Source organism: Phaenicophaeus curvirostris, chromosome 5 (assembly GCF_032191515.1).
Source record: "Phaenicophaeus curvirostris isolate KB17595 chromosome 5, BPBGC_Pcur_1.0, whole genome shotgun sequence".
Taxonomy (NCBI): domain Eukaryota; kingdom Metazoa; phylum Chordata; class Aves; order Cuculiformes; family Cuculidae; genus Phaenicophaeus; species Phaenicophaeus curvirostris.
Genome location: NC_091396.1, coordinates 7392433 through 7409186, shown reverse-complemented (window position 1 = coordinate 7409186; position 16754 = coordinate 7392433). Strand labels below are relative to the sequence as shown.

At 34.5% G+C, this 16754-nt stretch overlaps 1 protein-coding gene across 1 annotated transcript in view; it reads right to left on the bottom strand.

Annotated features, from left to right (window-relative positions):
• Positions 1–4237: 4237 nt before the first annotated feature.
• METTL15 (methyltransferase 15, mitochondrial 12S rRNA N4-cytidine) overlaps positions 4238–16754 on the bottom strand; it is an 89557-nt gene continuing 77040 nt past the window's right edge. Inside the window, exons 3-5 of the mRNA XM_069857468.1 lie at positions 12927–13118; positions 10619–10797; positions 4238–5267 (exon numbers count right to left, since the gene is read on the bottom strand). Of these exons, the coding sequence (XP_069713569.1) occupies positions 4825–5267; positions 10619–10797; positions 12927–13118 (814 nt within the window). The 3' untranslated portion in view covers positions 4238–4824. The remainder of the gene's footprint in view (positions 5268–10618; positions 10798–12926; positions 13119–16754) is intronic.

Sequence of the window (16754 nt, the reverse complement as noted above, 5' to 3'; positions counted from 1 at the left end):
GGTAACCTATCACTCACTCAGTTTTTGTAGCTTAGACTCCCATGAACAAATATTTTTTGTTATCTTATTGTTATCTTATTGTTATCTTTTCTTATCTTAGTGATGTAATAGCAATATTGAAAAAGATGGCATGTCATCAGTAAAATATGCCAAAAAGAAAAGTATTGAATATCATTAACTTTAATGCAGTTGGACGGACAGGTATTACAGTTCTCAGACAAAGAAAACTCCTTCCCTCTCATTCATCCTGGAATAAGCTTACAGAGGATTCTGAAAGGTAAATACAATTCTAAGAGCAAAGGAGGCAGAAGGAAAAACATACAGAACTGGATTTAGAAGCATATATACCTTCCCACTATTATCTTTGATTATTCACTAGAAACCATGCTCTGCATCCACGCACAGACTGAGCTATCTCACTGCTACTGCTTCCCCCAAAACAGGTAAATTCAGGCAGTGAATGGAGAAAGCAACAGAATATTGCATATATGAAATTTTGTTAAAATTGATTATCAACCTCATAAATCACATTTTTTTTCTAAGATAGTCAAAACTATGACTTATTTCTTACTTTTTTAATTTAATTTTTTTTTTTCTATCTTCTACAGGGGCTGGGAGAAAAGGAAGAAGTTGTTCTATATTAATTTAAATTATTTGCAAGATTCACTGTTGCATGGCAGTCTTAATTAATCTACATGATTCTGGTTTAATTCCAGTATACCCCAGGAGTAAGAAGGCCTCCACACTTGATTATACTTCCAAAAGACTAATAAATATGATTGCATATTATTCTAAGTTACAGATTAGAGTTAAGCAACTGGCATATAGAAAAAAAATAAATATGTGTGGATATAGACTGACTTCCATAACAGTGTGTGTAATCCTGGTGTAAATGGTCCTAATCCTACTGAGGGGCCCTTCCTGGAGAATCTTTGGGGCACAAGAAAAACTAGTCTGAACCATTTATTACTCTTGCTAGAGTAAAGATGTCAAGTAAGACGGACAACTACAAATTGGCTTATGAGTTCATTACTTCTGTGTTTATTTGAATTCTCCTCATTTTCCACCAGTCCTTTTGTACAGTGATACACAAAACAATGAGTCAAAGCTGGTATCTAAGTTATTTTAAAATTTAAATTAATCAAACAAAATCACCAGCAGTCTGCGCCTAAGACTGCTCATTGCAGTCAGCCCACCCCTGCATGTCACCTTTCCTCAGGGCATAGTTCCTCACGCTTCCTCCCTCACAGTGCTAGTAGATTATTTAGCAGCACAAACTTTGCAATTAATATCATGTCTTCTCCAATACAAAAGAGTAGAGCAATTATATGAATCATTAATAATCACAGAAATGCTACTCCAGAAAGCAGCATGCAAAAAGTCTGATACAATGCTTGCTACTAGAAAGAGAGCCACATGCTATCAGTATTTACTGAAGTCAGTGTTTTCCCTGTTCATACCACATTAGGAATCCTTTCCTTCCAATTTCCCTCTATCAAAAACCTCAATAGATCAGGACAAAAGGTGTCATTACAGATCAGGATTTTTCAAAGCCAAGTGGCAATCTCAGCAGATGTGGCTATGAAAGACTACTGAGAAATTACTCAATTGTAACAGTTTAAAAAAGAAAAAGTGAAGAAAGCTATAACAATTCCTTATATTACTTGAAAATGGTATGATCAAGCCTTTCCATTCTTGAACAACAAACAGGATTCTTTAGGATGCAATAGGGAAGTAATAATTGTTGGTAGGCCCTCTTGGGCTGTAAATTTAGACAATCGTGCCTATAAAGTACTAATAGTACTATAGCTTTACCATTAAAACCTTATCACAAAAGCATTATTCACAGGATAACTGTGTCTAGTTTTGAAGTAGTCATTCTATGCAAATCTCTTCATCAGGTAGGTACTTTTGACAGCATATCAACTCTAGGTTCAACTGGATTAACTAATTAAACCACATTTTCTAATAATTTCAATATGAAGTATGTTTGCAATATGTACAAATAATCTCATAGCCTTTTTTTTACCCTTTTTAGTTTTTCCACATCCTTCTGAAGTACTAACAAGAAAAGATTTATGCTTTGGCAATGCGCTCTGCACACACATTTTTTAGCAACACTGCCACCTCTCCACAACTACCACTTCATATCCTCTACAAATATTCCACATATTGGATGTTTCTTCTTTTCCCATCATGTACAGTGCCATGGTATTACCATATTCCTTGTAAACACAGTCTACACTCTTTTTCCTTTGTTGCCAATAGATAATTTTCCATTTGGCTGTTTTAAAATGCACATTGGTAAGATTGAATAACAAGATTTTAGAAGTTACATAAAACTTGCATCCTGACAGCATGATTTGTTTTTCAGCGCAACTTTTTTTCCACCAGATACCATCTCCTTCATAAATACCATTTTTGATTATGGGAAAAAATGTTTAGTTTTAATAACGTCATATATACCATGTTAGGAAAATTTACAATATGTAGACACGTGTCCTGAAAAGAACATAAAGACCTAGTCCCCTTCACATAATATAACTTCACCCACTAGATGAAAATTAAATGCTTAAAGATGTACAAATATTTCAACTAATTATAATCACAGCTTTTTTCCTGGGAAAGTCAGAAAATTTTGTTTTCAAGCAGAAAGAGGTTAAAATTCCAGGACTCTAATACCACAAATTTAAAGCTGATAGTGCGGAGACCCCAAGAGGGGAGAAACAGACCCTCCACAGAGAAGAGCTCAATGACAGATGCACTGCCATGGCTGTGCAACTCCAAGGTAAAGGTAAAAATCTCTTACTTTCCTCATTTGAGGAAGCATATTTACAAAAACTGTTATATGGTACTTCAACTATCATAAGAAAATGCGCCTTTAAAATTAGATGTGAGAAGTGTTGGTTTTAAATGTCGTTCTAAGCATAAAGAATTTTAATGCTTTTGAATAATTTCTGGGATATAAATACTTAACCTCTGCTCATACTGGACAGTCTTTTCCTGAAGTGTGTTCCTGTATAACACACAGCATGGCACTACAATTCATTTAGGCCTACGATGATTTTTCCAACATACAAATGGAGTGCATTTCAATATGGATTCTTACCTAAAAATAACATTAGCTATTTATATTTAATGTTTGGATGAAAAAATGTCTATTTAAGGTACAGTCTGATGTCTCTAAGATGTCAACAGTAAGCAATATTATTTGAAGTGGAATGTCTTATTTAATATTTATAGCATGTATAATGAAACTAGTGGGAAAATACTGAAATTTCAGAAAAGCGTGAAATGCTCATCATCACTCAGCTATTATTTCAGATTAGTGATAGATGTCATCATGTGTATATCCAAGAACACATTACATGACTCAGCTTTACCAACTAATTAAACAATATCCAGATATTTCGATATATTGTGTATTATAGAGTGAATCTAAATTTCAACTTGTTTCTGTCAATATGACCCAAAAAAACTCCCATGAAGTAATAATATACATCAATATAAAGAGGATCCTTGATGAAAATCAAGTCCAGAATGAGCCAGTCAGTCCTTTTTCAGAAGCTAGTGTAGCAATAACCATTTATCGCCATCAGAAATTACATTTTTTCATTCTACCAGCCAAGTTTCTGGTTCATCACAAATAAAATCCTGCTTGCAATTTTGTTATGCAAATAAGCATATTTTTTCCTCAAGAGATGAGTGAGAGGTCAAAGGAGCTGAAACTTATAGTATTTTCTCACCATTTTTAACATATAAAGACAGCAAAGCAGTAGTCTTTTAAGATAAAATATAAACCCAAAGCTAAATTCATACTTCATATATGAATTCAAATTCATATTAACTTACAAAAAAAAAAAAAATCTTACATGTTTTACTATCTAGGATAGAATCCAAACAGGAAACTGGTGTTACAGTGAGCCTCTTATAAAACAATTCAATACTTAACTAAGTAGCATCTCTTAATAAATGATCACCAGCAAAGGACAATAATCCATACGACCCATCCTACCTCTTTTTTGATAAATAAGCTATAATTCCATCAATACCTAAAAGTTACACTGGATCTATGCACAGAAGTCAGGTCACAGGCAGAAATTCAAATGATCAAGTACAAATCTGAGTGTTTGCTTGTAGTGTCCAACTGCAAACAGTGGTCTTCTAATATCTCTTCTCCTCCAAGATACAGTTATATTTTAGAATACATAAACCTTAATTAACCAGATGATCAGTAAGAAGTATTTACTTATTTTAAAAAAATATGAGCCCATTTACAAATTCCTGGATAGAACGTTACACACTGATATCAGTCTATTTAAGAACCAGCTCTCATCCCACAGGTATTCATGCAACAAGTCAGTTGAGATACAGAGAGTTCTATATAATGAAATCTTAGGTTAGTTTAAACTTAATGCTAGACTAAACCACACATCTGACTTAGCTCTGTGAAATCCACCCCCATAAAAATGTGCCTGTCTCAATCAGCTACTGAATTTAGACTGTTAATGTAAGGGTTCCAAATGTAAACTAAAGGAAATGCTGTAAATATATCAAACCTTTAACTTTAATAAAATTTGGGTTTGGTGCTTTTCTTAAAAAGATGTCTTTTTTGTATAATTAGTGACACCCACTTATCTCCATTTCTCATACTTTTTGATGTTCTACATTACATCCTAATTAAAAAGAAACACAAAGGTAAGAAAGAAATGTTTTGTAACAGTCTTAATTTTATTTTTTTCAGTTAGATACTATTTGTCCAATTAGCCTTCTAGAAAACAAAATTTAAGGAAATTACACCATCACATAAACACGTGTTTTGGTTTAAAGCTTAATAGCAGCTCTTAGCTTGGCTGACCTTCCTCTTGGGTTTGTTTCAATATCCTTGGCTTCAGGTGTGAGAACTTTTTTATTTATAAAAATCCACTTTGGGTTGTATTTTCCACAGGGAAATTCTTGTGTATCTTCTTTGGAGGAATTTTTTAGAGCCTGTCTTATCTTCTGCCTTGCACTAAGATTGTGTTTCTCTGTCATGTCTATTCCATGAAGAAAACGTTTGACAATACGATCTTCTAGTGAATGAAAGGACAGGGCTACAAGGCGACCTCCAGGTTTCAGAAACTTCTCGGCTGTCTTCAGTCCTATCAAAAGTTCATGGAGCTCATCATTTACAAATATACGCAGGCCTTGAAAAGTTTTGGTAGCAACATGTGTAGGTCTCTGAAGTAAGTCTTTTCGTGCATACAGAGCGGAGGCTGGAAAAGCACCTGTCATGAATTTAAAAAGATATATATATATTAATATCTTATTATTTCTACAGTGCTACCCTGACAATAATCCATACATGCTTAGTGACTTTAAAGGAAAGCATATTTACAACAGAACTTGAGTGAGCTTCCTCCTTTATAACATATTTTTATTGTCTGCTTTGAATTCACATTTCTGAAAGCAAACCCTATTAAACTGATCTGGCTTGCAGTTGAGTGTTGGGTTTTTTCCCATAATTTTTCATAACAGAGATGCTTCACAAAGTCAAAATACAAAATTAGAGCTGAAATCAAGATCAGGGAAAAAATGAAGATGGGCTAGATAAGTCTCACTTTACAGTTCAGTGTAGTCAACGTCTGTTAAGCATATGTGGTGATTCGTTTCATGCTTTTGAGGCAAAGAATTAATATACAATGGACACAATTTTAACTGTTGTCTTCTAGATAATTATGTATTTATTTCCAGGCAGAGATAAGATGAAGACAACCTGGCAATAGGCATCTTGCAGTGAATTACTTAACGCTAACGCTTAAGAGAAGCATCCTTCTTTGAGAATAAAAATTGTTGACCACTATACCTATATTTCTTCAAACGTTCATAAAAATACCTTGACAAATTTAGAAAATTCAGCCAATACTGTTGCTTTGTCACCTGCATATGCAGCAGAACATGTCAAGGTATGAGTCTGTTGGACGAAAACCCACCAGATTATTTAATATTTATTAGATGCATGAACCTCCCTCTTCCTTTCTCAAAAATTATACAACTCTTTGTATAGACTGAAATTTCAATAGAAACTTTAATCCATCATTATTTACTGTATTTTAGGCTTGAATCTTCATTATCTGATTAGATAGTAAAAAGCTAGAGAAGCCAGATTTGATGGATGAAAGGGGCTAAAGTACAAGCGTCTTAGAAGATCTGTGAAACCTGAGTAAATTCATAATCTACTATGTAAGTGAGAACAAGAAAGGATTAATTGAACGAATAATGCTCGTGCATAACCGGAAAGAGTTGTTTTTCAAAACCTGATAAGGCAGTATAGCTGGTATGTGCATATAAAAATGCCTTAATTCTATTCCAGTGCTAACTACCATATAGTAAAGCAATGGGTTTGAAGTAAATGCAATTTATAATCAAGTAAATTATATTCTATATAATGGAGTAAAAGGGAACAAGGTACCTCTGATGCTAAGATTCAGGAAAGCGGTAAAGAAATGCAGCCACTTTATGCAACCAAAACCCCCAAATTAAAACCAAAATCAAACCATTTCCAAATTCAAAGGCTTATTGGTTTGTCATCAGAGACTGGGATTAACTACTAAATGTAGTCTGTGGCAGTGACTTCTGTCACGTTGGACTTCATCTTTTTCGTAAAAGCAGTACATTCTGATTTATGTTCCAGGGGTAAAAAACTTTCCTACCCCTTTCTTACTCCTATGGTATATAGGACTAAAAACCTACTTGGGTTTTGTGCTAAGGCACAAAATCTCTCACCCAGCCTTCTCTTATTATGATGACATTAAAAGAAAATCCTGCCTGGTAACAGGCCATACAATGTACAAAAATATAAAGAAATCTGTATGGGAAGTTTGTAAAATGAATTTCATTCATAAAAACACCACGCTCCTGGCTAGATGACTGGATTGAAATCCCAGGGAGAGAAATTATAATTTTTAGTTTTGGGATGCCCTGATGCTACTTACACTTCTAAAAATCTAATAGATTCACATGCTGAAATGTATTGAAATTTTAAAGCTTCTGAATGAAATTAGCAACGTGCTGTGCCTGTCAATATGAACTATTAAGGTCCCCAGAGTGTATGAGAGTGGGAGAGTTTAAAAATTAATTCAGATCGTGCACCTGTTTGCAGGAATCCGTCTGTTGAATTAGCATTGCATTTAATAAGTTTCTGTGATGCAACTAATGTCCTTTTGTCTAGGCTCCCTCAGTACAGTGTTAATTCTCATCCATCTGAAATTCAGGCAATATTACAAATTCCAAACTGATAATTAAAGTCTATAAATGTGAACCAATTGAATGAGACTGCCTTTACCCACTAAAGTTCTTAAAGTTTTCAAATTTATTTAATGTCTCATCATTAATTTCTTTCAAGTTAAGTCAAAATGATTATATGATCTCAAAATGATCTCTTTCTAGATTATCTGTCTAAATAATGCTGAGAAAAATGTAATTTGAACAAAGCCTAAGAGATAACAAAGTACGTTACCCATTGAAAAGAAAGGAAAAGAGATAACAAAGTATGTTACCCATTGAAAAGAAAGGAAAATAGATCATGAGTTGTATGGAAAAAGCATACTAAAATTACTTTCTAGAAATGCCACTACTTTTAGTCAGTTTTTCTGCACATCAAGTTAAACCAATTGTTTCCAAACAACTCAATGAGCTATAGCAAAAGTCATAAAGGAAGCTTCTTAATTGACTTCCACGCATCTATTCAGACCTTCAGTTGAAAACTACTGATCTTTGGTATTTACAACGTATTTGTCATTGCAGATAGCTGTGTGAAAACTATAAACAGTGAGCGGAGTTCAATTGTGCTGCAAGAAGAGATGACGTTCACATGACTGAACAAAAAACTCCTTTTTCCCATGTAAACTGCAGGATCCATGGCTCACAGAGATCGCTTATTTAAATTTGTCAGAAGGCTTTCAGGCACATTTAAAAAAAAAAAAAGAAAAAGGCATACTTTTTTTAGGTTTTTTTTGCAAGACCTTATTCATCGCACAGAATGTAGAGAGATAACACTCAGTCTCATATCAAGAAACAGAAGGAATTATTTTCTTGAACTGGAACAAAGGAAAGCAAGAAATCACTTGAATACCTGAGCTAGTCCCACGCTGTTATAGGCAATCTTGACATACAAATCTACATATATAATCTTTCCAGCCATAGGGTAAAATTATAACTCTTGCCAATACAAACTTTGGAAATCTCTGATTGTTCTGTAACTGTTGTGAGGCTGGTTTGGGTTTTTAAATACATTGTTCAGTCTTATCTCCCAATCAATTAGCAACAGTAATACATGTTCTAACCGTTTGGTGGGTAGTAGGAAACACCAGAAATCTGGCATTCTATAATAGAAATAAGATTTTCCAATTTTAGACTAGTCCCACTCTAGACTCACCAGGATTCTGGTTATCAGCTGGGCTTGAACAGAAAACTTTGGAGTTCTAGAAAACCTGAAGCCATAGTAAACCCAAACATGTGGAACAAATAAAGACTTTACATGAAATCTCAAATACTGACACCAACAGACAAAGAGACATAAATACAGCCTCACAGCCTTGCTTGTTTCCTGGCTAAAAATTTGAACCTATTTTGGAGAGATAATCATGCTTGTATGTTGTCTGCAAAATCTAAAATGCAAGATTTTATTATTCTAATTAATATTTTATTCTTTTAAAGGACTTGACATTTAGCTAATAGGCCATAGATTTTACTCCAGCGAAGTCCTGAATTTTTTGTGCTGTGCCACTGAGAGGATCCTGTAGCTATGGTCTCTGACACTTCAGTTCTGGCTTATCTTAGTAACTTCACAGATATTATTTTGTGTAAGAATATATGTAATCAAAAGATGATAAATTGAACAAAACATATTACAGTTACCAGAAATTTTCTTAAGGTATAATTGGTTCAAAAACCAGTAGGATCCACAACTGTGCTCCTTTACTGAAAGAATCAAATTAAAGTTGTAAGAAGTTATACCCAAACAGGGATCAGTGTAGCAGTCGTAAAGTTGTTTTAACTACTTGGATACTTAAAAAAATAGCATACAGAAAATACTTATTTACTGTCTTGGCACATATGTGCTTGATTCATTGTCCTTGGCACGTATATTATCTGATGCATACACGATTTATGTATTGAGCAGAAAACAGCAGAGATTTTTAAAGTAAAACCAAAAAAGTCCTCATTGTCACAGACAGTGACCATTAAATGATGACTCATGCCACACATTAAACATGAGAAATCTTCAATCACTGTCTTTTTTGCACTTGTATTTTTATTTTCATAGTTCAAGTGAGCACATAAAATTATTCCAGAAGATACTGAGTTGGTTTTTTACAGAACGTAACACATTATATCTTTACCATAGCAATATGGTTGCTTCAATCTCAATAACGGTACAATGTTTTAATCAAAAGATTTTTTTGAAGTATGAGATGCATGTGACAAAACCCCTAAATTGTTCTTTTGTGAAGCTGATGACAATGACTGTATCAAAAAGGTAACCCCTCATGTTTTGTAAAATACTCATAGTGTTTTATTTCTTTGTTTCTTTAAGACTGTTTGTTCCTCACATCCACTATTCTTACAGCAGGGACTTACAACAGCAAGCAAGAACTTCAGATCCTATAATCATATCAGCTAAACTTTGGGCACTGGCTGATTGAACATTTTGCTCAAGTATCCTGACATATAAATCCAAACCTTCTGATTTGTTTGTTGATCATTAAAATTAAACTTCCAGTTTAAGTGATACAAATTCTTATGAATACAATATGTTTCTTAAATGTCTTCAGTATACTGACACAGCATTTAATACTATTCTTTAGGAAATATTAAATTTGGACAGACATCTTAAAGGTCTATAGTCAAAGGAGTCAGCAGTGTAACTTCTTTGTGATAAGATCCAGTTAATTTTCATTTCTTGGTTAAAGACAAAAATCCCAACATTACATATCATAATGTTAATGAACACGATTTGTGGCTTACATTTTTCCTTGAAAATTTTCACTTGGGAACACAAACATGCAGGTTCTTGATGTGAGCACAGTTACTGCCTAACTATATTTTGTTCAAGTTGTTTACAGCGAAGAGCAAGTAAGATGAAGTGTTTCAATAGTCGCTTCAGGCTGATCTAGTTGGCATTCACAAGGTGCAGCAAGCTACGTTTTGCTTCAGCTTTTGCTTCCTGGCTCTTTAAGCAGACAGGAATGATCTGATTTCATTCATAACTGGAAACTGCGATGGTACTTTCCCTCAAAATATTAAAAGATAGAAATTTAAAACTAAAAGAGGTATATGACGTATCTGAAATTTGAAGGCTGGGAAAAAGAATTCCCTATGCTGCTGTCATTCTTTGTTTCAACTTGGTTGGCAAAATGATAAATCATTTCATGTAAAATCTATTATTAAACTAATCGTCAAACTACAATATAAAAAGTGGGAGCTAAAAAAAAAAAAAAAAAAGAGAGAAAGCTGACATCAGAGCAGAACAGGCAGGATTAGATCCTGCATGATTTCAAGTACAAATAGATCCCTCTGGGACTTTGGGGATTAATATTTTTTCTCCTCAGCCACTCTGAAGAATTAATGAGGGTACCTGCAACAATGCTTGCAAGCTGCTGAGTTCTGGTGATGGGGTATATGCTGCGTGCCTGAATAATGGCTGAAGCGATTTTCTTGGCGTGCCTCTCCTCCCCATATGTTCTCAGGATGGACGCAAGCGCCTGTTGATCTAAAGCGTTCACAACATCAGCAGCAGTGGGCATGTCAGGGTACCTACGCACAAGAAGAGCCAATTAGTTCACTGACGTCAGTTTTCATTGACAAGAGGTGAAGCTTCATAGCATTGAGACATAAAGTCAAACACACACACTGCATACAAGTACCTTTGAGGTTTTCAAATAAGAGACAGCAACCTTATGAAAACAGATATAGCTTGTACCTTTTAAATCCTTTTTTCTCTCTACTTTAAATGGACTTTGTTCTTTACACCAATTAGAACAGCTGAAAGTTCCAGGTATTGTCATAAACTATGCTTAATGAGTTGAAGAGAAAACATATTTCAGTATCAAGTTGACGTGGAAATTCTCCGAGACTTTTTATTTAGACAGCTTTAGAATAGAAACTTGCCCCTTATAGGTTCATTTTAGTCACCTTGCATTACATGTTGTTTTCTAGTCAGAACTGATTTCAGGGACCTTTTCTTTCACATCTCCTGCTGTGAAAACAATTGCTCACGAAAATAATTTAACTCTACTTTTCACTACAAGGCATAAGAATTTTTATCCAAATACTGTTTTGAGAGAATAGAAAAGACCTAATATTACAAATTATAGGAATTATTACAATATAAGCAGGATAAAACATACACTTATTTTTTTAAATCTCTAATACTGTTATAGAAATAGTTTTAGGTATTTTAGGAACATCATAGACAGGTTTATTAATTGCAGAAAACATACAACCTACTTAATATACTCTCTTCTATGAAGACATGAATGTGCAGAATATTTTTCAGGCACTTATTACTCTCTTGCAGTATCTTACAAAATATAACAAAACTTAGAAATCAGAGGCAAGTAGTATCATAGCAACAACCGTAGCGTAAGGCTTTTGTTATGCCACAGGTATCCTTTGTTCTTATGCTCCTATTCCATGCATGTATTCTCTTAATGCAAATATAAGCTTGGAGTTCAGATTCTTGGAATCTGAGGCCTGAATTCCAGGAGGATCACATGAGCTTTTTACACAAAACTGGAAAAAGTGAATATCATAAAATTTGCTGAGTTAAGACTTAACATTAAATGCGTTAATTCCTTAGAAACTGAGGCTTCCAATTGGCTCTATGTGAACAATATAAGATTAAATGACATTTATTAACACTACAGGTTTATCAAAACACAAAGCAAACTCTTTCATTCTCCCAGTAATGCATTAAGCAACTACTGCCATCATCTATACAACAGAGATCTTTGTTTGTGTAAAAAGCACAGTGCTACAGAAATGTACTAGGTTGTCTGAAGACGAAAACTGCTCCATAAGTGGAAATTACCATTCCACCATTGATTTTCATGCTCTTTAATATACTAAATGCTAGTTCTAATAATTTAAATATATTAAATTAACAATTACAACAATTATAATAATTTTTAATTTGACTATTAAGTAAGCCTGATAAGCATTAAGTAATCCTTCACGATTTGAAAGGAAGCTTATGATTTTGCTAAGGAACGCTGACAACAAACCTACAGGCATGCAAGACAATATTATTACTAGTGTGTTAAAAGCAATGTTGCTATCTGATTTCAACTGGCAGATATCATACATGGGATTTTATTTATTTATTTCATATTATGTTCCTTTTAGAAAGCAGTAACTGGGTCAGATGGCCATTGTGGAAAAGGAGGAGGTGGCTTATTTCCTGAGGGACCAACTGAACATGCTCAAGCAAAGGTTCCACGAATAGTAAGTGTGGCAGAAAAGAAAAAGCACTGCAGTAAGTGGCTGTGAGCCTGCAGATCAAGTACAGTCTGAGAAAGTGTGGAAATAACAGGGAGAAGACAGGCCTCTGAAAGTGAGATGTCCCTGTGACTGTTGATCATGCACTGCAAAAATGTAAAATTTTAATGGTATAGTTAACAAAAATGTTACCAGTTTAATTACCCATCACTGGAACTGATTTCAAAGAAGGAAAAGACAATAATCAGGGTTCTAAGAATCAAAATAAAAAAAAAACAAAACAAAACAAAACAAAACACCTTTGCAGCAAAAGAAAGACAGTATACTTCTGCAAAATTAAATGTTATTGGGTGACAAGAATTCTTTAACTTAAAGGGAAATAAAATGCACGGGTGTGCTGAGCACACGGCTTGAGTTTCAAGGAGAAATATTTTATTATCAGGTACCTGTCACTATCCATCCTCATGTCCAAGGGTCCATCCTTCTGCAGGGAAAAACCTCTTTCAGGTGTATCGAATTGCATAGAAGAACAGCCAGCATCCAAAAGAACTCCATCGAGAGTCCCTGGCTCAACTCCAGAGGCGAGTAACAAAGCCTCAGACTGGCTAAACTGTCCTAGAAGAGGTTGAATCTGTTTCCTGTAAGAAAATAACAAAGAAATAGCCTCAATTTTGATTATAACAGTGCAGTGTCTTCCCCTGGTATAGCAGGAATTAGATAGTAGCACTCTTCTCAGAAGAAAGAGCCCTATTCCCAAGGTAATAGTTTAAGTACTTTTCATATGTCAACATTGAAAATGGGTCCAACCCATCCATCAGCAACTACTTAAGCTTTTTTAATTCTTCCTGCTCGATCTCAAAGTAATGGAAACCTGACTAAAACTTCATTTTTTTCAACACGCAGGAACTCAAAGGGATACCTTTCACATTCAGTGGGAATGCCCTGATCACCAAGGTACCTGCTGTGCTGAAGAGGGCATGGAAAAGAATAAACGGCTCTCAGGCACAGAAGAATCAGACAACAAGGAACATGACTGCACAGCCCTATGGTTAATACTTACTTGCCAGGAAAAAATATCTTGGGTTCCTGCTATAAGAGAAATACCTTTTTTTTTCAGTGGCATTTTCTGTTTCAAAAATAATCGGACAAATGATGTGCACTAGATAATAAGCAGATAAAATACTTCAGTGCAGTTTTGATTCAGGCACGTAATCACTGGGGAAAGTAGAGTTGTCCATGCATTTTTGTGTCTAGCATACTTCTTCCTTCGATTTAAAGTAGTTTTTGCTTAGTATTCCCATACTGAGAAGGGAAAATGGCACGGCCAGGGAGATGATGACGCATCTTTGAGGTGTCCAATGCTTTCTTGGGTCTCTAAACCTGGACTTTTGATTCTTCCTTATATATAAGGTGACTTACAATTAAATGATTTATTTTATATGTCTCTCAAAATCTCATTGAATTTCACAGATTTGAAGAGATTAACCGAAGTGTTGCTGCATTTTTAAGCAGTACTTGCAAAACACAATGTGCTTCTGCCCATAACGAAAAGCCATTGCCTCCACATCTGAGTTTTGATTACAGTTTGGATAACTGCTCTTCAGCCCCACTGCTTAGCTTTCAAATTATTACAAGATCCACTAGGTTAACTCATAAAACTTTGTCTAAATTGCATGTACAGCAGTGAGTGGATGGAGAGAGCAACTCTTTTAAGCCTTTCAGCTACAAAAGGACAGATGCCTACATGTCTTTTGATGCTTCAGCATTACAGACGTTTCGAAAAGAAAATTTTTTCAAATCATCAGCTTAAGTCTAATCCCTCTTTCAGGTCAGTTTAGCATCAAGAGAACTGGCATTCTGACATAATTTGGTAAACTCCAGTAGAGACAGTTTCAAAATGGTGTATGAACATGGAATCAGAACCTTATGTGCACTCAGCCAATTGTACGAAAATGCTACCAAGGTTAACAAAAAATAATGAGAGAGAGAGAGAGAGAGAGAGAGAGAGAGAAACCAACTTCTGTTAAAAGGAAGCAGTTATGAATGCAACCATATGGAAGAACAATCAGCTACAGCATGGTATCCTCATTAGGGCAGAAAAAATCAACCCATTTTACAGAGCACAAAAAATGGGAAATACCTTGAATGAACAGATTTCATAAGGGATATCATGATCACACATATGCATCTTTGAATTGATTACTGTCCAGCACATAATTAAATACAACTATTCAGTTTAATAAGAACTGACAGTTCCTGAAAAGCACAACGATCCACTGAACACATCGAAATCAATCTAAGCTATACAGTTATAGCTTTGAGACTGTATTTTCCCTCAGTATAATGAGAGGAATTTACTTGTAAATCTCTACCACTTTGTCCAACTGGGCAGAGTTACTAACTCTACAACTTGTGCAAATGAAGGAACTTTAAAATTCTATACATGGGAGATGAAAATAAATGAGATCTGGAAAAAAAATTATAAATTCTGATTGTCTAGGTCCTCCAGCAGAAAGCAGTCCATGTTGGCAGCTATGAACTTGCACTGTAGTGTGCCACAAACCAATCTGAAAAATTATTCTGAACTAAATTTATAACTTTCTAGAAATTTGCTTACATTTCTTTAAGCAAGTCATGAGTATGAGGATAGCTAAGATGTTTGGGACAGTGGCCTTTGATATGTGGTCTGCCACCACTTTGTGGTCAGAAAAGTTAATTAAAAAGAAATATATTTGAAACTGAAATTTACTTTTTGGTAGAGAGGTGCTTCAGGTGGATAAAGTTTTAGAGTTTGCAAAGGAAAAAAGACTGGAAAGGAATTTGATTGATATTTTGATGTCAGCCTTTCAGCTGTGGAAAATTATAGCTTCTGTATATAACCTGTTTGTTATACACTGCATTTTGTGTGTCAGTATGGATACAGGTGTCTTGGTGAACAGAAATCTTTACTAAAACCAGATACTTTCCATGAGATTATAATTGCTGTGTTAAAATGTTCATGCCGGTTCTTTGAATTTCTGTTTCCTTGTGGACTAGAAGAAACAATTTTAAGCAGCTTGGGTATCTCATACATTTCATTTAATTAAGTACACAGACATGGAAGATTTATTACCTTACAAAAGGAAATACAAATATCAACGTTTTTTTGATAGGCTAACAATAATGATGACAAGGACTAATCTATTAGATTATCGACGTGACACATTTATTTAAAGGAAAATATTTTACCAAGTAGTCAGAAGCATTTGGTAGAAAATAATAAAACTCTTCCCTTGTCTACTATTCTTTATGCACATGTTCAAATAATAACTGATTTTCTCTAAAAATACTTAATTTAGCCTCAATTCCTTCTGCCTTCAGATTTTTGTTTACATAATCTGTAAATTGTTTCCAGAGTAACCTCAAATAACTAATAAAAAACTGTGTGCCCTACGCTAAAAACATTTATTTCCTACAGTTATACACTTTCTGCTCTCCACAGGTATGCAGTAATTTTTTTTCAGTGACCCAATGTTTTCTTTAGGCATTACAGGATTTATGTTCCATGACCATACTTACCCAGTGTGAAAATCTGTCTATCACCCTTTCAGTCTTATTATATTGCAAAAATAGTGCTTAGTGTAAAAAGAAGGAAAGGCAAATCAAGGAACATCCTGAAATCCCAAATAAAATAGTCAACCTTATAGTTTGAAAAAGCAATGACAACATTACAGACCAAGACCGAATAGGTCTTGGTTTCAGCTAGGTTTCAGCTGAGTCTTGAGGATGCCATCAGAAGCTGTTAAGACTACACAGGGTCACATAGAGAGCTTTTTAGTCATTTTAGGTGATCTCTGTAGGTTACAATCTCACTGAAGCAAATTCTCTTGCTTAGGAGAAAATATTTAACCTTAGGAGAAAATATTTAACCTTAGGAATTGAACAGCACTTTACATATTCAGAATATTTTAGAAACATAACACAACTATGAAGAGCTTTTAGCCTTAGCCCCTCTCTTATAAACAGAGAAGTATGAGTTGCAGTTTAATACTGAATGACTTGAAGATACCAATGTAGAAAGCTAAGACCATTTTCTAGATTATGGTCTGAGGCCACAAAAGAGCAGACCTCTCGTGTTTTAGTTTTGTGTGTGTGTGTGTGTCTATGGTAATTTTTGATAAATTCTCAACCGCTACAGTGACGCAACCTCTAATTTCTCAAACTGTTCAACAAGTTTGTTTCCTCTTTATTAATTTTGACATTCTGTGAGAAAAAAGTATTCAAGACTTTGAAAT